A 27,820-nucleotide genomic window follows, 5' to 3' on the forward strand; every position below is an offset into this window, starting at 1 on the left:
TTTGGAACAGAGTTTATGAAAATGTTGATTAAGAAAAATGACGACAGGTTGTGTAAACTTCTGGTAGAGGTGGAGAAGCTGAATAGTGCTATTTTTTTATGCTTTATTGTTCCCTCAGTGGGAAACGTTATATGAGAAGCAGTATAGGACTGCAAATAGTAAGGCACAGGTAATTTTTGATAAGAAAAACAAAAAAAATGTTGAGGGATCAGCAACAGTACAAAAACAACAAAGCATATAACTGGAATATAGGAGATTGTGGTAAAAATAGTGACAACAATGGGGTCAGAGCTGAACAGGGTTTTGAAAAGGATAGATATTCAAATTTTCAGGGGGACAAACAAAGCCAGGCCCCAAACAAATGGAGAAAGGATCGGACGTGGAAGCATCCATCTCAAGAAGGGAATCAGTCTTATTAAAGGAACTATCAATATTAGATGATGAACGTGATGAATGAGTACAGGTAGTTAATATGAAAGATGATGATATAGTGTATACATACAAGGATTTTAAGATATATAACTATGCTGGTATCGATTTAAAACCCGAACACTTTACATTCCTTTCTAAAGGGATGAAATACATCCCTAGCATCAAGTTCAATGTTGTCAATATTATTACTGAAATTAAATTATATTGTATACGACTTAATCTAGCTTTATATTTTAAAGATAGTTCTACTTTGTTTATTGATGATGGCCTTAAAAAGAAAAGTACTTTTATACCACCCACCCACCCTAATGTAGCCAGCTTTGAGAAACTAGTGACTCAGGACATATATAAAATATATAATAATATTAGATATTGGAAAATGCAAAATAACCTTACATTTGGTGAAAGAGATGTCCTGACTGAGTTAATCAATAATAAAGAAATATGGGTAATGAAACCTGATAAAGGAGGAGGGGTGGTTTTATATAATACAATTGATTATATGAAAGAAATTTACAAAATCCTATATGATTCAGGTAATTACGAACAAGTGTTGATTAATGAAATTAATATTGGACACAAGCGTATTGATCTCAGTATTGAAGAATATTTATTAGACCATCGGACAACTGTAGATATATATAATTTTTTAAAAACTGGACATCCTATATTAGCTACTATCATGGGCATCCCAAAGGTACATAAATGTATCCAAACTCCGCCATTTCATCCTATTGTATCTGGTAACCAATCTAAAACATACCCTTTAGGTGTAGTTATTGATCGGTGGTTGAAACCTATATACCAGGATTTACCCCATTTGGTTAAGGATTCATGGGCAATTTTGACCAATTTGACTCCTAATACTTGGAAAAGTAATCTTATATTCATTACTTTTGACGTCGTCGATTTGTTCTCTTGTATCCCTAAAGAACAGGGGTTGGAAAACTTTTGTAATAGTTTGAGGAGATTTTCCAAATTTGAATGGGACAAGATATGTCTTATCTTGCATATGATGACTTTAGTATTAGACCACAATTACATCTATTATGAAGGAGAGAACTTCAGACAAACCAGGGGGTAGCTATGGGCGCATCTTGTGCCCCCATATATGCCAACCTGGTTATGTTAGAATGGGAAACTACCAAATTGTTTACGAGCAGCTACTACAAGCATGTAGTTATCTATTCTAGGCTTTTGGATGATATTTTTATTTTATGGGATGTCCCAGAGGATAGTATTGAATATTTTATCGAGTATATTAACAACTCTAGTTAGTTTTTTTAATTTACTCATGCATATAGTTGTGAAGGTATTGCCTATTTAGATACGTATATATACCATTCCAGACAAGGCTTTCAGTCTAAAATTTATAGGAAAAAAACGTTTTCCAACAGTTATCTGGAATACTCTAGCAATCACCCGAGATACATGCTGCAAAATATTTACAAGGGGCAATGTATTCGGGCTGCTCGAATGAGTTCAAATTATGCTACAATGGTAGAAGAGATTAACTTTATTAGGTCATTATTTGTAAGTAGAGGTTATCCTTTGTCTATACTGAATGATGTCACACATTTTGTTACCCATGAATGGGATAAAAAATATCCATCCTTATTATGTACAGGGACTAGTAGCAATAATGTACAACAGATAGGGGGATTGCTCACACATCATAGTAGAGTATGTGTTCTCCGATATTCCCCATATGTTAATTATATTAAAAATATTATTAAACAAAATTGGAATATTTTGGTCGTTGACCAAGGAGTTGTGACTGCAGTTGGGGAATGTCCCAATTTTGGTTATAAAATGGGATTTAACCTTAAAAGAATTATGGAATGTGGAGTGCAAAGTAGAAATGATATGAAGTTGAGAAAACACACTACTAAATGTAGAAGTTGCAATCAATGTTCTCTAATATGGGATCTGCAAGGGGTGAAACTTGAGAACATTAATAAGACCTATGTATATTTTAGACAAGGGAATTGTAGTAGCAAATTTATTATTTATCTTGCTAAGTGTATGGTATGCCCTGCATACTATATAGGCAAGACAGAGCGTTTTTTTTTAAAAAGAGGATATACGATAATTTATATAGTTTATATGATAATAACGCTCTATTTAGACATATAGATCGATGTGGGAATACTCACAATTTTAAATTTGCTATTATTGATCATGTTCTTAACAGCGCCCAAGGTGGAAATACTAAGGTATCTTTGGGCAGAAAGGAATTATATTGGCAGATACTTACAGATGCAAATAGAGAGCCAGGTTTAAATGATTTTGTATCTATTAAACCATTATTGCAGCTTGGTTAAACCAGCAGATTATGTAGGTATATTCTAGTTAAAAAAAATTTTGAATAGGAAGAATTTATTAATCTTCTTAAGTACATTTGTATTTGTATGTTACATATGAATTAATACACTTGTTTTTGTTAGCCTCAAACTGTTGTGATGTATTAATTAGTCTTAATAGTGTTGCAAGTTTAATGAAATGTTCAGCTTCCCACCAGTATTTAGAAGATATTTTAGAAAACTTTTGATAAAATATATTAGAAAATATTTATTAGAGTATTTTATTTAAATGTATTTTTCAGTTTATTTATTAGTAGTTTTTTCAGTATGTTCTTGAATGCACTTTAGGTATGCATTCTATAGCACATAGTATATGTATGTATTCTTTAGTACATAGTATAGGAATGCATTTTAGTTAGCATTTTTTTAGATAGTTTATGTTTAGAATGTCTTTATTAGTTTTTTATTAATAGAAGCATAACTTTTGTAATATATGGATAAATTGTTGAATGATGATCGTACACACTGTATGTAATCTCAGCAAATGTACACTCAAAGTTCATATTTATATTTATTTTTATGTTTAAGTCAATGTTACTTTACATTTTGAATCTGTTTTTGGCGACAAAATATTTTTAAATATCAGGCAGTTGTTCTTTACATGTTCTGATGAAGTCCACTATTGTGTAGATAAAAGCGCTTAACAAAGATATGTTGTAATTTTTCTTCAATACATTCAGATTTAATTTTACTTTAGTCCGAGCTTTGGCTTTACCATAGGAACGAGAACATTACGCCATCCTGTATCAGCACTTTGTGAGTTATTTACGTTGTTGTTGGCTGCTGCTGGTTTTGCTCCTAAAAGTTTTTACTGTGTAATAACTTAAATCTCCTGTAACAGAGACTCATAGAATATATGAGAACATATCAGTGTTTCAGCTACATGGCTTTTGAACATTGATGACTTCTAACTTTCTGTTTTTTAGGTTTTTTATTTGTGCATTCAGACAATAAAGCCAGACCCCACTAGGTGCAGACATTCCTTGTTTCACCCTTTTCTGAACTTGTCAGTATTGCATAAGTGGATTGTTTGGCAATATTTTGGAAACACAGACTTTAAAACCAAGCCACATGTCTGTAAATATGAAGGCGCCTGCAAAATATCCCAAATATCCAAACCAAAGAATAAAAACGTCACACAGACAACACATTCAGGAAAATTGCCAAGAAAGACCCAGCTAAGCTAGAGTCTTCACTGTGTAATACCTTCAACTTCTAGTAGTGAAAACACATTGGATATATACAGATGACCCCTTATGAAGATAGCAGTATTTCAGCTACATGGCTTCTGAATACCCATGACTTTTCTCTTTCTATTTTTTAAGATTATACTGATCAGTACAAACCAATAAATCCAAAGCCCATTAGCTGTAGATATGCCATGTTTTACCTTTTTTCTGACACATTTGTATGTGTGTAAGAAATATGAAACAAATGTCTTTCTGATGTTTTGCACTTTGTAACAAAAATGTTATTTATGCATTTATGGTAACCCTACTGTTTGGTGACCTACAGTTAAGTGATGTTCAGAACATCATAACTTGAAGATCATGGGTGATTTAGCTGATCTGAGGCTTGGAGGGGAGTGAGAAGGTAAGTATTACATAGGTTCATATGTTCATAGGTGATTACGAGTCTAATGGTACAAGAGCCTTTACAAGCCTAGCCAATAAAACACAGGATATGGTGATACTATATCTTAATTCTCCAGATATTGGATGGTGTAGTATCAGGATAGTGGGTCTTTTGGTGTTGTAGCCCTGAGTCACTTTACAGACTGCCTCTGTACACAAGGGACATGGGCAGTACCCCAGGAGTGAATTTATGGTCCCTCATCCATTTATCTAAATTCTTTGTGAACCGAGTGAGGGACAGGCTTGGTTTACGAAGATGGGAAGTTTATTCCATAGACGTAGCATTTGGGATGCAAATCTGTTTCTTCAGCAAGTTTTGCTAGATTCACAAATAAAGTTCAGGTCCATGAAACACATAACCCTCATAATTTTTCTTGTGAATATGTAACATTTTTCTTCAGGGCTGGATCAGAGGATGCCTTGTAGGTCAGGCATAAGTCCCCTCTCAATAAATGATATGAGATAGAGTAAAAGGATAGGGCCTTTAGTCAGTCTGCATAAGACATGTGTCTTACTCTTTGTATTTCTTTAGTGAGAAACCTCTGGAGCCACTCCAGTTGGTGTAAGTGCCTGGTTCGGTACATGCAGAAATGAGCATTATACTCAATTATGGGCCTGATGAAGGCCAAGTACAATAGCACTTTGAATTCCTTTGAACTTGATGCCATGCCTGTACTTATAAGTTGAGTCACACAGAAGTTTTTCTCACTACCGCAGCTACCTGGTGGTCAAAGTTTAGGTGACTATTTGTGTTCCTAGGTCCCTCACCATTGGATCTACTTTTAGGGGTGTGCTATCAATATTATAATTGGCAGGGATATCTGATTTACCGAAGGGTATGATTATGCATTTTAAGTATTTAGTCTCAGACCATGGTTTTGCCACCAGTCATTTGTCATTTTTTTTTTCATTATATTTTGTCTCACTTTCTCCCTTTTCTCACAGTTTGTGTGATCTTGGATCTATTAAGCATATATACATATGCATATGTAATAATATATTTGGGACTTGCCCCCCTTTGGGTGTTTTGCAACCTTGAGAGTGTCACTGCTTTGAGTTGTGACTTCCTAGTGTTTTAGACATTTGGGGATCAATGAATTATATTAGTTAAATGAGATGATATGATTCATAATAGGTCCGGTGTGTGTTTGTGTGTGTGTGTATTGTAGCACAGTGTGGTGATTCTCATCAAAAGGTGAAGTAAAAGTGACCCAGAAGTGTACAACTACTGATATAAATAGTATATAAAGAATCTTTGTAGTAATTGTGGTGTAAATGAGCATTGCTTCTTTACTTTGGAATGTTTCTATCCCTTAGTTAAAAATGTTTCTTTAAAAGAATAAAGAGAATTTGCTGTATTAGCCAAAAGCAGGTTTACTTAATAAAGCAAATAAAGAAGTGTAAAATGACAGCTATGGAAAGCCCCATGTAGAGTGTATTTGCCATGTGTAAAGGGGAATTTCATGTCTGTAGCAGTGCCTCTGAAAGTGAGAAATACAGTGAACTGCAAAAGACACTAGGTGGAAGCAGACATTTGTTCCTGTTAAATAAGTCCTAATTAGTGACAGAAAGAAAGAGAGGCAGACATTCATTGAAAGGTGCTGTAGCCCGGCAGTATGGAACTGTTTTACAGGTGCTGGATATGCACTTGTCATTATCTGTAAGACATTTGTTTGATAAGAACCCATAATTTTAAGTTCTTATGTACAATAACACTGTTTCCTAACACTGGTGTCTCTGTTGCATTTAGTGTTTCACATTGGTGAACTGCAGATAATGCCAGCATCCTAAGACTGTACCTACTACTGCCAAAATAAAAGAAACACTGTCAAAGTTTCCCCAGTGTCAGAGCCTCATGGTGTTTGCTGAAAGTGTTATTTTCCTTTGTCAAGTGCATCTGTAAACTGGTCCATTTGCCAAGATGACAACTGTATAATAAATACTGCAGCCAAAGATATGTCGGTAGTGATTAAATCAATGGCTATACCAAGGGCATGTCCATCACTGAAACAACTAATCAGAGAGGAGAACAAAAAAGAGAGTCTTGTCATCTTTGACCAATATGCCCAGCAGGACAGATGGGAGTCTGCTGATTGTCCAGAATCCTTTCAGCCCAGTTAACCAAAAAACCTTTGGGAGCCTTCACGATCATGAAAAAGACAGAGTTTCCAGAATCTGAAAAGGTTTAAAAGACATTACTTTCCAGAGTTGTTACCTCAGAGCCACAAGCTCAAATGTTTCAGATTTTTCTTTATAGCAAAATGCTAAGATTACAATTATGTGACTTGAAACATACAGTTAATTATAAATAGATCATTAAGGTCGACAAATTAAAAATAAAATGGTGTAATTCTTAGGTATTGACAAACTTAAGAGCTCTTTACCTACTGATTTAAGAAAGTTATGTGTCATACTGACCCTAAGGACTCTAAAAAATTTGTTATAACAGTAAAAAGATTGTTATACCATGAAAATGTTTTTAAGAACTGTCCATTATAAACTCATAGTATAACCTGTGACAGCAGTCTGGAAAGAAACAAAAAATATGTGTAGACATACTCATTTAAATTTGGGAAAAGGTGTCATATAGCTAAATTTTGTACTGTAACACTGTCACTCATTTGAAATTTATAACCTCTGAAAAGCAGATTTTTAGTAATGTGTGATAAATTATCTACTAGAGTGGTTATGACTGCATTCTGTTACTAATTTACTGCAAATTAAGAGCGATATCCTAATTGGTGACAGAGCTACAAGGACTGCTAGATTCAATCAGTAGGGTCATGATGATAAAGGGATAGTATGTATATAAGAAGAATATCCTTTCTTACAAAGCAGTTGAAGGAGTTTGTATTCTTGGAGTTAAGAAATAGTATCCCATTATTCAACAGGAAATGCAAACTGTCTGGGAAGGTAGCTCCTCCTCTTGCTCTGCTACATATTTAACATGTGACAATATAATAGGGAAAATGATCTCCTCTCTAAAAATTTGAGTATAAAGGATTAGTCCAGATAAAATCACTTTAGTTAGCAGATCTAGGAGATCTGACACTCTCCCTGTGGAAGGAATAAAGTTACCTTATTGACGTTTCCAGTAGTTTATTCTTCGTCACTCATCCATCTACCTACTTAACTGAATAAACTACTAGAAACTTCAACAAGTTGTCTTTATAACTCCCACTGGGAGGGTATCAGAGAGAGAGAGAGAGAGTCTCCTAAATCTGCTAGCTAAAGTGATTTTATCTGGACTAATCCTTTATACTTTGTTTCTTGTTTGTCCTGTCACCCTCTGGGTCACAGGTGGGATACCAGACTTCACTTGAGCCCTCTGGATTACTTTTGTTTTCTTTAAGAATTTGTGGAAGCAGTTGGAAGAAAGTAGTCCTTGTGAAAGATCATTCTAGTGGAATGGTGAAGGAAACTAAGCGACTAAGCCTACTGTACATATAAAGCTCTGTGTAACTTGAAAAAAGATGGGAACAGCCCTAAGACACATTCTTTACACTGTATGATTCCAATAGAGCTCAAGGCATAGGATTAAAAATCACTAAAGGTGCAAAAATCTGATGAAGGAAACAGAGAGAAGAAGACTACCATATACCATTTAAATAGATATGTCAGCATGTAGCTATGGCAGATCAGCCTACAAGAGTAGAACTGATAGAAGAAATGGAGCTACAGAATAAAATATTGCAGCTTGAAAGTTTTGCAAAATAGAAAGTAGAAGTATTACTACAGACTGAAAGTGTTGCAGTGCAGGGAGTAGAAGTGTCACTGTGGCCTGAAAGTGTTTCAGAGCAGGGTATAGATATGACTAACAAAACTAAAGAAAAGGAATCGAACAGTGAGAGTATGTTGAGTTGCTCTGAGGTAAACAGTGAGCCACATAAAGAAGGAGGGAAAGATGAGAGGATAGTATATACTGAAACAAGAAAACCCTGAAAAGAGGCTTACTGATATTCCAGTTGAGCTAAACTATAAGAATAGTAAACCGAAAAAGATGAGGAACAAGAAAAATTGAATAAGCCAGAGATATCAACTACCACTAACAATACTGGTATAATCTGTCTTTCCTAAGAGAAGAGCTAAACACTATCTTACTATGTATTTATATGAGATAAGGCAGTACCTTCTGCCTCATGAGAGGCTGACCTCAAGTACTTACTTTCAGGTAAGCTACTTAAATTTTAAAAAACATCCAGTGGGAAGAATGACATTTTTAGCAGAGCAAGGGGAAATACAGCAACACTTGTAGGGGGAAAAGCTTATAATGAGGAAGTAGTACCCCATTTGTTGGTACCCAGTCATTCAGAAATCCTACAATGAGATTAACACATAGTCATGAACTAGAGGGGTTTTTAGAAATGGTTAAGATTACAGCAAGGACTGCAACATGATATTACTTAGCAGAAATAATGAAAGAAGTTCAGAATTTCTGTGCTGGATATTTTAAAAGATAGAATACAGCCCCACAACCCCACTTTAAAAATCCTCTGAATCCAGTGCCTGTCAGAGGTATATGAGAGAAAACACTATACCGGGTACCACACAATAACGTCTTTATTTAAACAAAGTAAAAAGGAGAGGTGAGCGCTTTCGCAACCTTCGTTGCTTCATCATTGTGTGGTACCCGGTATAGTGTTTTCAAATAAAGATGTTATTGTGTGGTACCCGATATAGTGTTTTCTCTCATATACTTCTCTTTTTTATATACTGGGTTTTACCTGTATAGCCGTTTTGCTTTTCGTTTATTACCTGTCATAGAGGTGCTGTCTGCTCATGATGTTAGGGACATTTCTGGACCATTGGTAAAATTCAGAAATTAACTTTGACATATTTTAATTATTTGAGGTTATTAAGTACACTGAAGCTAACTCACTAGATAATAAGGCTAGTTAGTGAGCTAGTTATATTTGTTTCCAGAGTATGAATATGTAAGGAAATAAACAGTGATCAGGAGGCACCATTTATATCCAGAATAATACACCAGCTGGGCCAATGCTTTAATATCAAGCAAATAAAAGCCTCAATGCACCATCACGAGATTGAATTCTTGAGCTATTTTAGCCAAACATTAAAAGTCGGAAAATGGGAAAAAAAAAAAAAAACATGGGACAAGTTAATAAACTTAGTTTTAATTTCTCCAAGTCTTTTCGGTTTCTAATAACATGACGGGAATGGACCCCATTCCTAAGTCAAAGCATTATTAGTGTTCATGAGATTAGTATTGTTTCAGTCTTTGATGTTAGCCAAAAGTGCTCTTTATACCACCCGCGATGTACCCAGAACTGACTCCTTCTGCAATTCTTACAGAGTTGAATGTATCAGCAACATATCTAAATATGACTGTAAATTCCTTTTTATGAGACACATTGCTTCTACTACTATTGGAACTGTCTGGGTAACTTTTTTCACATTACCCTCATTTCTGCCTGCAAATCCTGGTATTTTATGACTTTGTGTCTATCGGTACATAAGACACTGTAATCACTGGGTGTAATAATTTCAATGGTCAATGCTGCTTTTGTTTTCTTTTCATGAACTGCTATATCTGGTTTTCTGTGATCAATTTTTTGAATTGTTGATAATGGGTGATCCCATGTGATATACAAACTTCATCATTTTCTATAATGCTTTGTAGCTAATATTGCCAATGCTTCTCAGCTATTTCAATATTATGTTTGCTCAATCCCCAATACAGCAGCCTTGCCACATTATTATGCCTTTCAGTAAACAGACCTTCTGCTATTAATGTATCACACCCAGCGACAAGATGTGTAACTGTTTCCAATTCTGTTTTAGAAAAGTCTGTTTCTCCAACATGTTCAATGAATTTTGCAAACCAACATGTATGCAGTCCACTATCCTGGGCTGCCAATATTAACTTTTCATCTTTTGACTCAAATGCAACTCTCCTTAACCATTCCTGAGTTAGATTCTGATCGACATGAGGTTGTTCCAGGAGTTTTCTGCACTTGCAACTATATTTATGCTTTTTCCATATTTCTTGCCTTCTCATCTGATCCTTCACCTTATATTCTTTCTTTTGTTTTTTGGCACATTCAATTGCTACCAGATTTTTACCTACTTCTGGTTTGATTTCCCTTCCCACTTAACACCGATATACTTCTACTAAACTAACCAAGGAAGTCATCTTAGACTTGTTTTCCTCATGTTTTAAAAGTTTCACTATGTTTGGATCTTGTGAGGTCAGCAGATATGTATGCAGTCCTACGACTGCAGATCTATACATATAATCAATTTCGAGGAAATCCATACCTCCTTCAAAATGGGGGATATATTTTTTTATTTTATTTATTTATTTATTTATTGACATTTTGTTAACTGAGTTAGTCCAGCTGGGCCAGGATCCCATTTTCAGTGGAGATCCGAGGAGAAAAGCTCCAGTTACAGACAGTTTAAGTATACATAACAGTTTCTTGGACACTAATTTTTATAAATCATTTGATAAGCATGAAGCATTTTTCTTGTTTTCCTGTCCAACTGATCCAGTACCTTTTGGGGGCCAGTCAGTCACCCGAAAACTGTACATTAACAAGAAGAGCAAATTTGTTTATAGCTTGGACTTTGTTCCTAGATGTCAGGGCTGTTTTCAGCAATAATTTTAGTCTTCTAAAATATTCCTTCATAAGTTTTATTCACATTTGTTTATATTTTTGTTGATCCTTCATCAATTCCCAAATATTTACACACTCCTTTTTACTCAAGTTCTTTTATATCACATCCGTGTCCCAAACTGATGTTTTCTTTGTGCTGCATGTTTCCTGCTTTAAAGGTTGCTTTTGCACATTTATCAAGACTAAATTATTGGGTGGCCACGGTGGTGCAGCAGTTAGCATTGCCGCCTCACAGCAAGAGGTTCTCCGGTTCGATTCTCGACTGGGGTGCCTTCTGTACAGAGTCTGCATGTACTCCCTGTGGTCATGTAGGTTTCCTCTGGGTGCTCCGGTTTCCTCCCACATCCCAAAGACATGCTGTAGGTAGATTGGACACTCTAAATTGGCCCTAGGTGTGAGTGTGTGTGCCTTCTGTTGAAGGTTGGGTACCGGGCTGGCACCGTAAAACTCCACTGCCAATCATGAGCGGACAGGTGATCCGCTGTGGCGACCCCTAACCGGGAGAAGAAGAAGAAGAAGATCAAGACCAAATTACATTCTTAGATCATCTGAGAAACTTTTGATGACTTGCAGTTGTGGTTTCAGTTCCTTATTTGGTGAACTATACAGTTTTAAATTATCCACATAACGAAGATGAGAGGTCTTTACACTTTGTTGTTTTCTGGGAGCCAAACTGTATCCATAACCTAATCTGTTAAGTAGACAACTTAATGGGTTAAGGGCAAGACAAATGAGCAGCAGTGACAAACAGTCACCCTGGAATATCCCCCCTTTGAATTTTTATCCCTGGGATGATATCTTGTCCTTTATCATGGCTTAGCTGTAGTGGTTTGCCACTGTTTCATGGTCACAGTAATGTCATCAATCAGTTTAGGGTGTATCTTATACATTTGTAAGCATTCTTATCCATGAATGAACCTCCGGTCTGCCATTTGGGAAGTGCCATAAGCCCTGGCAGGGTTCAGTCTTTTCAATTATTATATGGAAGATATTGTCATAGAGACTTGAGAAGAAGAGAAAAACAATTTAAAAGTGTCAGAGATCACTATACCAACTTGCAAAATAGGTTGAAAGTGGCAGTGCTCATAGCCTGGGAGCACACAAAAGAGCCCGGACTATATAACAAATGGTGTATAATGGACACTTTTTTACTAAATGGTAGGATACATTTGAAGTAATAACAAAAAATAAATGAGGTAGACTACAGAATTAGACAGCCTGGTAAGAGAAGACCAAAACAGACACACCACATCAAAATTCTAAAGCTATAGAAGGAAGTACAAACCTCTGTAGTTAGTATAAAAGCATAGACAAGGTACTCTGTTGAGGAAAGAAAACTATTCACAGCAGCTACAGTTCAGTTAAGATTATACATTATCTGAGTGACAAACAAGCAACTAAAGAATTTCTGTTAAAGACCATGGAAGTGTTTTCAGAGCAATCAGGCACCACAAACCTGATTCAATTCCATATTTAAACCAATACAAGAAAAAAGGCTAACTTAAAGTCTTGCAGAATGGCAGAGTCACAATGAAAAACAGAAGAAGAGGAAGTAACAAGCTGTTTAATATGGCAGCATTACAAGAGTCAGACACAGTCAAAGTATTAGTCCATAAACCTGCTGGAACCATCAGTTTGTGCTGAAAACAAAATATGCAGTTTTGTTTTACTGGCAGAATCCTGCACACAACGCTGTGCTCTTCTTGCTTGATGCTACACAGCTATTTAGCTCACTTTTATTAAAAAATGCCTTAAACTGGAAACATCAAAACCCCAAATCAGACAACAAATTTACTCATTCAATGATAAACAGTAAAACACACTTGCCCTAGTCAGAACTCACTACAAAACCAGAATGGGGGGCGGGGGGGGGGGGTAAAGCAGTTTCCAAATGTAATCCTTCCATTTGGAAATATCTCCCAGCTGAGATATGAGAAGAACTAACAATGGCAACTTTTAAGAGTAAATTAAAAGGGCATCTCACAAATGAAGCTGCTTGTGTTTACTTTACAAAGTATAGTAAGCTGCCAGTACTTAGCTCTTTCATTCAAAGTAATTGAACATATAAAGGATTTTATTTCTTAACAATGTATGTGAATTGCTAATCGCTAGGAAATTGCTTCTATATTGACTGAACTTAATGTTTATAATGTCTTTGTAATTGTCTACTGAATCTATTTGCAGCCTGTCTTGGCCCAGAGCCAAGTTATGGTTGAAACGGATTGGGCAATCAGTCCACTCTCCCAATTATAAAATTACAATAAATAGATTATAATATGTAGGTCTATGTAAATTGATCTACTTCATGGTAGATTGACTGTCATAACATTGACAAAAAGTGATCAGTCACAAAAGATCCACCTAACATTGTACATACTCCAAGACAATCTTGGAGCATGCAAATTCAAAAACAGTATTTTGTGCTTGGCAGCAAGCCCCCTTCACCCCCATGTGGTGGGGTCGTACACCCACTTCCTTTGCAATTTATATATACTAATCTAAGGGTACACAATACTGGAGAAAGGGCATGTTTCCCAACCACGATATTGCAATCATCTCATATCACTATGAACCAGCTTTCCCATCACCAAACCAATACAGGCAGGAGAGCTGTTCACCAAACAAATGGTTGAACTACATTACCTGACCTGTCTATTATGGTTGTAGTTTTAAACAGCAAAAATGCAACAATTCACCAACACAAGCTGAAAAACTAATGACTATCCAATTGTTGAATGCAAGCAGTACAGGCACACATACAAGTGGAAACTCAAGCACAGCAACCCTGTATCTGCAATCATCACAATCCCCCTACACACACACATAGACACACACTCACAAACACCCAAGCAGCCAAAAAAAAGCAATAAAAGTGTGTTTACTGAAAGGGTTTGCCCCCATACCCTTTATTTATATATATTAACTCCATGATTACAAATTGACAACAAATGGGCAATCAGCTCAAGTAAAAAAGTACCGCCTCTCCGTGCAAGTTAATTATTTAAATTTCCTCCAGAATTGCAGCTTCACTTTACTTCAGCCAACTATTTGAATGTTCTAAATGCACTACTGCACCCATATGTACTATATGACAGGATCTGTACACATGTGCGTGCGTGCGTGTGTGTACTTTGTGTGGGGGTGTACATTTTATTACATGGCTGAAAGTTCTAAACGACTGTAACATTTAGTTAGAATATTGTAGTCAACACAAGATGTACTGAATGATTGGAATAATACAACTAACAGCTCAAGTATAGCTTGTTGGGTTCACTACTACAAGGCAGATCATCATTTAATCCACTAACACTGCCACATTAAGCCAAGAAAGTCAGTAAACCTCTCTAAAAAAGCCACTAAATAATGTTAAAACGTGGTTCATAAATGGAATATGAGATGCAGCTCATGAAAACATCAGCAGAGATCCTCCCTGAGCTACTTGACATTATGAACTCATAGCTGTCTTTGGCACTCGTGAGCTCACAAGTTTAAATTTCACTCTGGATAAGTCTTGCTAGTAGTTACATAAGTCCGTGTATGTATTTTTATAAACCTGCACACTTGCTGTTTACTGAGCTATAGCACTTTGCTGCACAATGAAACAAAATCATTGTGATCAAAATATCTGGAAGATGGTGACACATTTTATGAACTGAATAAAGGAAATCTTACCTGCATCTGTACTGCAGGTTTTGTTTTAGTTAGCTAAAACAAACACTGTTTAATTTATGGAAATGTAAGTTATGTTACAACAAATAGAGAGCCTTTTGGACAATACTTATCATATAGGTTACAGTATATTCTTAAACTTGCTAGAAAGGGCATTACATAATGAGTCTTGAAACTGTTCTGTGCAGATGTGCCAGATGCAACATTTGAATGGGAGCCTTTTTGAATTCTGGGGATGATAACTGTATTAAACTGCAGCAGTCTGAATGTTTCCCCTTCGTCCAAGACAAATTTTGGGACTTATTACTGTAGTCTTTAAAATTCTGATAGGAAGCTTATTTGAATGCTACACTGTCTATATGCCAAGGAAATTATTTTTCTGAATTGTACTCCAGCGAAAAAATGTTCTGCTGAGTTAAATTTATAGAGCTATTTTCACCTGCATGTTGCACAGATAATTTTAAATCATTTCACACTTTATTCATAAACATCTTACTTTAGCACATTTTTTCTTACATTATATGGATTTTTTCCTTTTCTGTTCCAGGCATACATTTCTTTCTTTTTTTCCCAAATCTGGTTCTTGACAATCTAAACAAATGGCAACACAATACAAAAGAAAAATATTAGATGGTAGGGAATGCAACTGCCATAGGTTATACATAACTTGCATTAGAGTTTAAAATGCAATTCGTGTAATACTTAGTTACAAAATTCATTGTTTTAAGTGGGCAGACAGTAATAATATGTCAGTATCACAAAGGGGAAAAATGCACATTCCTATATAGAGTTACACTGGATCTCAATTTAATACAAGGACTTTTTAAAGAATTTAGGACTTAGTTTGTTGCTGTTGGTGCTCTGCATTGTGGATAAAATGTTCACAGGCTACCTTTGCACCGCCACATTCACATGATATGCTGCATCTCTCATCTCTCTGGATTATGAAAGGCCCCTTGACCTCAGTAGCCTTATACGCAGTGCCATAGACCATATCATAGCAAAACTCATGTATGCACATGTAGGCAAATTAACTGCCCTAGAACACAATCAGTTTGCTTTTAGTGAAGGGCAAGTTCCTATCTCCTAAATCTAGAATGCTTCTTTGAAAATTTTGCATAGGCTGTAGCCAGAAGTCAGTCACTCTACACTGCTTATTTTGAGCTGGCCAGGGTTTTTGATGCTATCCTTTATAGTGGCACTATTGAAAAATTACAGACAATGTAAACCCCTACATCACTGGCTGGATTGCAAAGTGGCTGTCCAAGAGATGCCATATTGCAATATTTGCTGTCACTCTCTCTGGATGTAAAATTACAAATAGTAGCATACCACAAGGTTCTTGTCCTCTCTCCCATTTGTTATCTCCTTCTCAGACATCCAAGCCAATATCCCACAAGTGTGGTTGACCAGGTTTGCTAATGATGGCCAGCTGGGTGCTGTCATCCACTCATCCACTGATACTAAACAGCTCCACCAATAGAAAAACATGCACATACCTGGTGTACTGAAACTTACCTTAAAAGCAGAGCTTTGACCATTTATGAAAAAGCTTTCTTTCATCTTCTGTGTTATAAATGGTTCTCTTTTTCAGACAGATGCGGTCATAGGAGATCTGAATACTTATGCAGACAACCAAACCACGAAAGACCTAATCTTATTTTGGCCTCCTATTTCTTCAAAAACAATGTCTCTACAAATACCCACACTAGAGACCTAATGGATAGGTTCCTGACTCAGTATATGCAATAAATTAGAACTACAGGTCTTGCTTGAGCTTCAGTAGTTCACAGAAAAAAACACCAAATGCTTTTTCCCCTCAGGAAATCATTGCCTGTGCAATTTCTAATTGTGCACCAGCAATGACTTGCTTCCTTAGGGAGATTTCTCTTCAAGTTGGTATGATCGTGGAGTTGGTATACATATATAAGTTTGGGGGGTGGGGTGTTTGCCCCCCACATCGGTGGCTGCAGGGTGGTGTTACCCCTCTTGCAAAAAAACAAGAAAAACTGAGTTTTCACCCTATTAGATTTCAGGTATTTCTTTTGTTCTTTTGAAACACTGGCAGTCAGGAAGTTGAAGTAGAACCCAAGTAAAGTACTAGTCTGGCTACACTTTAGGCTAGTCTTGATAATTGAATGAGTAGACACACCTATGCCAGGGTTATTATGTACAGCCCTGCACAGTTTGGGAGATGAGCTCTAGTGTTTCAAAAGGGTGTGTCTTAAAGGTATATATGACTAACTTACGTTCCCCACGATCACCTGCCTAGCATTGTTCCTATGTTCTTGTATCCTCCAGTTTCTTTCCATCTCTAAATTTGTTTTGTTGCATTCTAAATGACTTCAGGCTACATTTTTAGAAATGCCTTACCTATTCATTTCAGAAGCTGACTTTTTGCTGGTGACATTCTTTGCCAAAGTATTTTGGCTTTTTGTCAGAATTGTGTGATCGTGCTGCAGTTTACATACTTCTTAACTTCTGCTAGGCTATTCCTGCCCTTTACTTTTCTGTTTTGTGGTTACTTGGGCCTTGGCCTAGTTCATGTTCAAGACTCACACCCACATTTTGGCAATCCAATTACTTACACTGACAATCACGATAAATATTTTTGTTGTCTATATTCCTAACATGAATCTGAACCTTGTAGTTTCTAATTAGACTACTTTAAGAAAACAAAAGAAGCAGCTTCACACTTGTTAGGTTTTCAGGTTAAAGCTGAGGTTTAGGAGGGGTCTATTTCTGGGCAGACCCCAAGCTTTTATTTTTAATACTTCTAAATGTAAACACAGCAGGCTTTCCTCTTCATCCCTTATTTCTTCAGTTAAGCCAGGCTCTTATAGGCCTGTTCAACTATTTAAGAAATAATTTTTCTTAAAAATTAACAAAGTCTGTCAAAGAGTCAGTCATTAAGGCCAGATGTACTAAGATGATTACAATTAATGCTACATCTTCTACAAGAACAGGTATTTAGGCAGTGGGGTAGAAGATTCCCCATTCATGACCGCTGCATCTACAATTGTGGTGAGGAAACATGCATCACAGTAAGCATTGCCAGGCTTTGTTTTCTAGTCTTTCTCTTTGGTGGACTCCTGTTCTTCCAATAATTATGGTGAGCTGGCCATGGCTCAACATTGGTAGAAAGCATTGATCTCTCCTCAAATAGCAAGGACACAAAAAGAAGGATCTGATGTAAGTACACATTTCTTTTCAAGACTGTTTGGGCTGCAAGAGCAGTTGGGTTTTGCATTTCAGATGTCAGAATACCATGCTTTAAGCTCACACTTTTTTCTGTATATTGGATTTCCATTGTCAGCTTGTCCAGTGTTTCATGGGCTTTAGTTGGCACCACTTGCACTGGACTCCCTTTTTGTGATGGCTCAGCTTGATCTTAGGTTGCTTCCAGGTAGGCTGACATTGGCTCATTTTATGCAGACCTGTTTGTCTATTCTTCTGTTTGACCCTTTCTTCAGTTCAGCATTATCTTCTATGGGAATGCTCTCAGCTCCTCTCATATGCTGATATGTATGGTGCCTCCTATTTGTCATACAACAGTTAGAGCATGGACTCATATGATATTGAATAGTTCAACAATGGTGGGACTAGCGGAAGAATACCAGGTGCAGAGTACCCAGAATATAATGGCTTAAGGAGGTCTGACATCAGCAGTCCTGCCATTGAGTACCCCACCCTGGGGGGGGGGGTCACACCATAGGCCTTGCAACATGCTTCAATGCATGCCTTCCTTCACATGGTTACTCCCTGATTTTCAGTCTCAGAATAACTATTTTCAATTCAAAGAATGACTTCCTATTCCAATATGGAAGCTTTCCCAGAAAGATCAAGAAATCAGGTTAAGAAAGGCTTTGATAATGGGTTAAATGCCTGTTAGGCATCATTGCCTGCTCTGCACACTGATCTTGCAGTGAAAGATGATGATGATGAAAGGTCCATATCGCCACCTTTGACTCCAAAAGACCTGAAGTTTAGTGAGCCTTTAAAGATAAGGCAGAAAGGTCAACCTCCCAAGGCATATCTTCAGCTCATATGAAACAATATAGGATGCCTGCAGGTCTCACAAAGTATCCTCCTGGATGTCTCCTCCATGTTCCGACATTATTACAGAGGCAGAAAGGTTGCATGGTGTAACCTAGGCACTATGGACCATGTCTGAAGAGAGAAAATAGAATTTCTAAGCTCCTACTAGACTATACTGTCTGGGAGAAGGTCTTCTATACTCTGTGGGACTATTTCTGAGGCCTTCTTCAGGAGGAATCTTGCTTTTTACTCTCAGCCCTCTACTCCCCTGACAAGGAATCCAGTAATCTGGACAGACTCTGGAGGTGAGCCTTTGTATATTTGGTACTATGTTTTATGGCATTTAATTACCTTTCATAAATCCTCTACTTTTAAAGGGGCATATTAGCTGACATATTGCATATTTCTTAAGGTCTGTCTGATGGAACCACTAAGCAGAAACTCTTCAGTCAAGCTTCATTGAGCAACCTTAGGGTACTAGTTACATACAGGGCTACAGGGGAAGCTGCACCAGTACTCCAAGCTGCACCTTATGTCCGTTACTGTTGCCACCATTGTGAAATTTATAGATGCACCGTTTACAAGACCATCATTGTTTGGACCCAGAATCGATCACTATCCTCAGGGTATCAAGGACAAAGGACAATCCCTTTCAGCCAGCAGGGCAATATTTTGTTATTGTTTTCTTTAGAGATCTTTTTCCAGGACACAAAGCAGCCAATGAAAGTCAATCTTTTGATCCACCCGTGGAGCTTAGAGTGGCACGGAGCTGGATGTGATCTCTGGTATTCTTGACTCTCAATACGACTCCTGCCAGAGGCAGTTAGGTGAGGATTTCCCTAAACCTGTCCTGTAGTGTAGAATATCCAGCAAGAGCTGGATAAGGGAGATTATCAGCAATAAACTACTTCATATCATTCATGACTGGACAAAAAGTCACATCCTTATCTTTGCCATACATGCCACTTACCCCATCAGAAGATACAGGCTGAGAAGCAGGTGCAACAGAAACATACAAAAAGAGACATCCAAACTGTCCAAGTACATGGGCAGGGGTAAGAATGCTATTCCAGATGCATTTTATTGTCTAAGAAGACAGAACCTCAGGCCCATTTGTCTGCAGTGAACAGCAGCTGCCATCTTTCTTCCCACTTTGTTCTACTTTTGAAGTCTATCCATATTCTCTTTCCCATCCTCTCATGTGAAAATATCGTTTCATCATCAGTGATGAGGTTCATCCTGTTTTCTGTATTAACTCAAGTATGTCATAATGAAGCATATTTAAGAGTACCAAACCAAGGGCCAACTCCTGCAGTACTTCATTACTCACTGCCTGTATTCCTTAGTTTGTCTTTCTCACCACAACCTTTCCAGTCCTATTGTTTAACCATGTGACAGTCTAGTTTCTCAACCATGATCCTACTCCTACACCCATGGTTTTCAGAGCAATCACATGTGTAGGACCATCTTAGAGGCCTTAGTAAGTTCCACCATAAACCATGTCTCCCAGTTTTCCCTTGTCTTCTCAATAACCTGTGCTTCTTAGCTTGAGCCCTCACTCTGAACCTATGAAATACTGTGCAGGAAATAAGGTAATTATGTTTTATTTCATGACATTATTATTGCCTAGTCAGTTCTTAGTGAGTGTGGAAAAATTAAGAGCTAGAAGAATACTTTGAGGAATTCCTGAACCTACTGAATGTGGCCTCCTTTGAAGAAGCAATATCAGAAGCATCTCTGAGGTATGGATCCCCTTCTGTAGAGGAGGACACTCAGGTACTTAAAAACAAGGCTGCAAACATCGATATTATCTGGCCAAAACTGGTGGAATTTATCGTTGGGGTGTCAATGTTAATACAATTTTTCAGTGTTACATAGAAGATGGACATGGTACTTTGAGACTGACAGACTAGGGTGGTGGCCTCCATTTTGAAAACTAGAGCAAGAGGATATGTTCCATGTATAGAGGCACCATTCATATCAGCCTCCCTGGGAAAGACTGCAACAATGGAGATGGAAAAAGAGACTTTGATAGTTGAGTCTTTAATTCAAGAGGAACATTACAGAGGAACATTACAGATTTGTCCAGGCTGTGGAAATCTGTATCAATTTGTTGTCATTGTATGGATATTGTAGTGATTAGGAGATCTCATCAGTATGGTCTATATATGCTTTGTGAACCTAGTGAAGACGTAACTGTGCAACCCAGAATGCCTTATGGGAGGTACTACACCAGTATGTGGTATCTAGGCTACTGTTGTGAATCATTCAGTCATTACATTTGTGGAACAAGTGTGTTTGCATTTTCATTGTTCAAATGAATATATTCAGGATGACAGCAGGTCTCTGCCACATTTGTGCTTTACATCTCTTTGTGGTCCTAATTTTTATTGATATGCTAAGGTATTGCCAGGCTCTGAAGTGAATCTAGTTTATGAACATGAGGGTTATATATTTGTAGTTTGCAGACAATGATGTCCTCTTAGCATCAAGTGGATGTGAACCTCAGCTTACATTAGAGTGATGTACTGCTGTTCATGCAGTGGATGGGGTAAAATTTGTTTTCAAATCAAAGGTCGTGGGTCTTTTCCAAAACACAGTAGACTTCTGATTTAAGGGCACTTATATCCTTAATCTGTTATTTGTGAAAAAGTGACAGAATGCTTCTGTGAAAGTTGCTAACTTGCCTCATGGTTGTGAAACCATAGGGTAAGCTATATAAAGTAAAGGGGGGGTCACTTGTTGAATGGAATGGGGGGTGGACTGCTCTGCATATCATCCAGGACTTAGTTTTATTTGATTAATCTGTATACGATAAAACATACCGCATCTACCTAAAAGTGAGTGAGGAGGCGGATGGATGGACAGATATAAGCTGTATCTATTCTTATCAAAAGGAAGGTGCCGGCTTCACAAGTAAACAAACAAAAAGCACCAGTTCCACAACGATAAGGCTCAAAATAAAAGTAGAGGTTTATTAGGGCTCCTGCCAAACTCAGTAGACACAATACAATACGCTGTGTAAAATCACATCAAACGTTTCATCAAGCCTTCTTCAGATAATACAAACCATTGTATCTATTCTTAACCAATATTTTCACATTTTGTCTAATTTGGTATAATTGCTTAAACTGTAGATTTTTTTTATTGTTTTTATTGTATTTTTTAAGATTGTTGAATTATTTTTCTTAAAATGTTTTTGTAATACTTTGGAGCTTTTCTCCCCAGGCCTCTGCTGAAAATGGACACCTTGCCAGTTGGACTTTCCTGGTAATCAAATCTCAGTAAATAAATCTCAGTAAATAAATAAAGCAAATAAATAAATCTTCCCTTCATCTAGAGGTGAGCTATGGGGCTCATTATTTCTATTAAAGCCCTAACCTATCACCTTGGGGGTTTTCATAAGCTCCCATATCAAACCAAGTGCATCCTTTGCTCACCCCCTTAAGAGTTAGTGCTCTCACATGCATACCTCAGGAGATCTACCAGTATTGGTTTGGGGATTGTTAATCCCACTCCCATGAATCTATGGATATTTATTGCACGCAGGCCTCTGCTTGCATGAGTGCATTCAGCCAACCAGGACCACCAACCCATCATCTAGGATGGGCAGGACAAAAGACCATTCATTTCCCATCCTCATTTGTCCAACTCTTTCAGCACATGAAACACAACTCAAGCTTGGATCATCTGGGTTAAAATCAGAGCTTTAACACTCTACACCAAAGATTTGGGCTTACCTCCAAGACAAGGAGTGTAAGTATGTTGGTATTTTGTCTACACTGGATTACAGACATTGTACCCAACTGTGGTGTTGAATCAAGATGAGATTCATCAGCTGACACTTTTGGTTAACATTTCAGGCCATATCATCATCCTCCCCTGTTATCACAGACTAGCTTGTGACAAATATAAGCTTGTACATGTAAGCAGTTGAAATTGTAGAGCTGCTTATCGTGTGCCCTGTGATAATGTGAGGAGCCTGGCAATCTGTGAGGATTGAGGAGCAGAGCCAGTCCTCCTCTGGGCTAAAAAGGATCAGTTCAACAGGTTTTATCACCTAAAAAGGATGCTCCCTGAGCACCTCCCATAGGAGGTATACTACGCATAGCCCATTTGGAGGAAACCACAAGGAGGAACTATTACATGCTGGAAAGTTTATAACTCTAAGCTTGTCTGGAAATGCTTAGGGATCCTAGAAGATGAGCTGAAAAAAATTGCAGGGAATAGGCACGTCTTTCAGCTTGTTACTACTATAGCTCTCACCAGGATAATCGGTCTGGAAAGCAGGTGGAGAGATTCAAGATGTTATGTTCCAAAGAATGACAGCTGGCAACCCATGATGCAGTTTCATCATTTTCAGCTGTTATTGAATATGTATGTGACATGTGTTGATAATTTACCAGTCTATTAATCAAAACTGAAATGCTTGACAATGTTTCTTTGCCCTGGCATTTGGCATTATAAGAATAGAAATGAAAACTATCTAACAAACGAATATGGTGGAAGCCTTTGCACTCCACAACTCCTTTAAGTTCATTTTAAGCCTAGCCATGCAATGCAAATCTCTGCCAAGCTCTGCTACTCTTGATAAGTGTAAGCAGTGACATGAGGCATGAAACATTTGCAAGTAGGAGCTTGGGAGATGTAGTATTTACAGGCTGCATGTGTCCATTAGAGACATAGGTGCCAAACTAGGATGAATTTCTGGTTTTTGGCCACTTAGATGAATGAGATTATGATGTGTAGAAGCCAAACTGGTCTGCACTATATACAGAGTAAGAGTGTATTTTTGAATTAGGTCTGATGAAGTGCTGATACAAAGCATGAAAACGCTTACCTTGTTGTTTTATACAGCGTTTTAGCTTGAACCATTTGTTGTTTTAGGTTCATAGGTTCATAGATTAGTACTAAGCTAACTGCCCTTGTGAGTCATTTTAAGCCTAGCCAATTATCCCTTGTGAGACTCAAACGCTGCACCTTGTGTTTGTAAGGCAGACACCTTAACCATTAGGCCACCCTCCCAACCTTTTTAATAAAGTTTATGTTTTTTATCAAAACCTTCTGCTGGATTTCTCTTTATATTAGTAAATTTCTGGTTTCCCCATCCAATTGTTTAAGTTACATTTGAATTGGACTAGGGAGGAACTCTGCTTCACATGGATGGTTAGCCTCTTCCAGAGATGGGGTAGTTCTAGGATGCATACCTGTGTCTCTGGCAGGTTTAGGTAAATGCTATGCAATCAGTCTGCAGACTATTACATGCCAAGCCAATAACCAGACATTGACCATAGGTAAGACTCAAACCCTGTACCCTGTGTTTGTGAAGTAATTGTTAAGCCAACTCAAAACCCTGTCTTTTTTAATTAAAATACATGCAGATTTGAAGGGTTTTGTCTGTGCTGTTAATGGAGGCACCTTTGACTATGAAATGATCAGTTGTCTGACTATCATTGGTCTGGTTTCAGTATGGGTTGAGCCACCTTTCTCACTTCATATCTGAATGAGTTCTGCCACAAGGCCCGAATACCTTAAAATTGCTGTCCCCTCAATTATCTATCCAATATCAATATTGATCAATCGCTCCATTTCTGAACAATACATCCCCCAGCTATGGAAAATATCTCCCATCATTCCACTAGACAAAGGAGGCTCTTCTGAAGATCTACCAATTACCACCCCATAGCCATCATCTCCCCCTTAGCTAAGATCTTAGAAAAATGCATTCGCTCCCAACTCCTCACCCACCTCCTTAATCACAACCTTCTCTCCCTCTCCCAGCACGGCTTTAGGGCAAAACATAGTACCAGCACTGCCCTACTATCTCTCACAAACACCATACAGGGTCTCATTAACAAAGGGCAAATGGTCTCCTCTATATTTCTTGACATGTCAGAAGCCTTTGACACTGTCTACCACCAACTCCTACTAAATAAACCAACATCCCAATGGCCTTAACTCATCAGCCCTGTCCTGGTTCCATAGTTATCTCTCTAACCATCAGCAGACCACCAAGTGGGAGCACAACCTGTCCCCCCAACTACCCATCACTGTTGGCATACCCCAAGCTACTCTTTACAGCTTTTACCAATGACATCAGCGCTGCAACCCAACTGGCCTCAATAGACCAGTATGCTGATGACTCTACACTAATCTGCTCAGCCCCCACACCCCAGGAACTACAAACTACCATGTAAATATCCTTACAGGACATAGAAAACTATCTCGCTAAACATTAACTCATATTAAACTGTAACAAAACCAAGTTAATTGTTTTCAATTATAGCAAACCCAAAACATGTCTGACCCCACTTTCAATCCTCTCCACAAATGGAACCAAAATAGAACCCACTAACCAAACCAAACTTCTAGGTGTCACAATTGATGATTGCCTAAGGTTCGATACCCACATCTCCCTCACCATCAAAAAAGTCCACTGTAAAATAGGCACACTTTATAGAATCAAACCTTACCTTACAGATAGTGCCAGGCTAGCCACTGCCAGCACACAACTACTCACCCCCTCCTCTACAGCTCCCAGGTATTTACAAACATTCGTAAATCAGATCTTAGTAATAATGAATCATACTACAACAAAACTGCCAAATTCGCTACTGGCCACCCCTACAAAACCCACCACTGCTCAGTACTCACACAACTCAAATGGTTAGAACTCCCAAACATTCTAACACTAAACCAACTGTCCATAGCCCGCAAAACTATACACAAACCAAACGACTGCCCATCACTAGCCAGTCTAATCCAAACCAACAACAATCATAGACTCTTAAGATCCTCAAATAAACTATTGCTAATAGTTAGCCAACCCCACAACACACAAGGCACCACCCTCTACTCCTATAGAATTACTGAGCTCTGGAACACCCTCCCTCAACCAATAACTAAAAACCCTAGCATTCAGGACTTCAAACATCTCCTCAAGGAACATCTAACTAAACACTGGTTCTGCTCCTGCCACACCCCTTTCTTCACCCTTTCATCACCCTTTCTATGCACCCTAATCCAGCTTTCCCCCCCATCACCCTCTCATTACCCTTTCTATTCACCCTAATCCAGCTCTTTCTCAAAGCTACAACTATTATCTGCCTTCGCTAACTAGGTTCAACCCTCTATCTCAGTTAGCATTGGAAACGCAATCTTCTGCATGGTCTTACAACTACAGTGCTCTTGCATTACACTGTACTCATTACCACACATGCTGTAAATATTCTTCTCAAACTGTTCCATTTAAGTTAAATTTGTAAATTGTAGCTGTTTAGTTATTACTATACTGATTATTTGCTATGTTCAATGTCAATAACATATATATGTAGGTCTTTATTGTTAAAGTCTGTTAATATGTAGTAGCTATGTATAAGTATGTATGGAGCCTTTCTCTCCTCTGCTGAAAATGGGCCTCATGTCCATTCGGACATTACCTGGTAAACAAATGAAATAAATAAAAACTTTTTGCTGAGAATATTGTCATTGTGCAGTGTAAACAAGTTTAGCATGAACAGCCTTGCTGTGTATTAAGCAAGCAATAATGCCTGACAGACAAATCACACATTATCACACTACACAAAGGAGGAAATTTAGCAGACATCACTAACTTTATACCAATAGCAATCTTCTCCAAGATACTTGAAAAATGCATTCAAAAACAATTGATGAACTATGTCCTGCAGGAAGAACTTTTGTCCTCTACACAACATGTCTTCTGTCCGTCCCATAATACTAACACTGAACTTCTAACCTTTATAGATACTGTCAATAAAGTTAGAGATAATGGTACACTAGTCTCCTCCTTGTTTCTAGACTTATCTAAAGTCTTTGACACAGTTTTCTACAGCAAACTTCTACTTCAAATGTCCTCACCTGGTCTATCTCAGCCTACCTGTCTGTGATTCAAAAGCTACCTATCCAATAGGTATCAGTCAGTAAAATGGTACTCCACCCTCTCTCCATACCCCATGGTCACCATTGGTGTACCACAAGACTCTATCCTTGGTCAACCCCCTCTTTAACATTTTTACCAGCACTCTTCACACATCCACAAAGCAGACCCCCCCCCCAATAAAATACACAGATGACTACACACTCGACACTCATATGCATGTCAGACAACCTGGTACATCTCCAAAAGAATTACTCAGGAAGCTTTAACAGTCATTGAAACATGGCTTTGTAATTCACAACTCATGCTCAAGCCCCCCCCCCCCCCCAACAAAAATTATTTATTTTTTCCCCAAATCCCTCTCTCATGAAAAAAAAAACAAAATTTAAAATCCTCTCTCTTAATAATACAACCACTGAAGTCACTTCTCATAGCAAATTATTAGGGATGATAGTGGATAATAATCTTAAATTCGACCTGCAAATACAAAATTGCATAAAAAAATTCACCAAAAAATAGGATTGATTTACAGAGCCATAACCTTTCTCACCAACGCAAATAAAACTACGCCTGCCACCACATACCTCCTCCCCTCACTGTTAACCTCCAGGGGATTCATGTTGAGTCATTGAAGGTAAATATTCAGCATCCATCTGCTTGTACAACACTAAATATCTTTCGACACAATTATGTTCCCACTTGGTCACTATGATACAGTGACCAAAAACCCATCTCTAACGACAAACCTACCAAATCTGCTGGGCATGGTTTGTACTTGTATCATGTTGCTAAGACCTGGAGCTTGGAACTGGAGCTCCTTATCTGTGTCCATCAGGTCAATACCATCCTTCCAGTCCTTTAAAACCATTCTGAAAGACTTCCTAGCCAATAGCTGTCTCTGTTCTTGTTCAGCCTTAGGATAAACTGTATCCCTAAATATGAACACATACCTATTCATACCTTACACCTCCTTACTCCTACTTCTTTATCTATTCCTTACTTCAGTCAATTTCTCTCCTCCGACTGTCTGTCCAAATATGCTATAACCTATTTTTTCTCCCACTTCATATTGCAATTCCTGTCTGTATTATACTAACTTACTTTTAATTTCTCTAAACTGGTTAATTTTTTTTCTAAATATTAAATCAT

The 27,820-nt window shown here is 37.7% G+C and overlaps 1 protein-coding gene across 1 annotated transcript in view; it reads right to left on the bottom strand.

Annotated features, from left to right (window-relative positions):
* Positions 1-27,820, bottom strand: part of LOC122799750 (kinesin-II 85 kDa subunit-like) — an 888,373-nt gene that overhangs the window by 69,600 nt on the left and 790,953 nt on the right. The window contains exon 12 of the mRNA XM_044069019.1: positions 15,253-15,327. Coding sequence (XP_043924954.1) covers positions 15,253-15,327 — 75 coding nt within the window. The remainder of the gene's footprint in view (positions 1-15,252; positions 15,328-27,820) is intronic.

The sequence above is a fragment of the Protopterus annectens genome, chromosome 4.part0, assembly GCF_019279795.1.
Source record: "Protopterus annectens isolate FY-2018-M chromosome 4.part0, PAN1.0, whole genome shotgun sequence".
Taxonomy (NCBI): Eukaryota; Metazoa; Chordata; order Ceratodontiformes; family Protopteridae; genus Protopterus; species Protopterus annectens.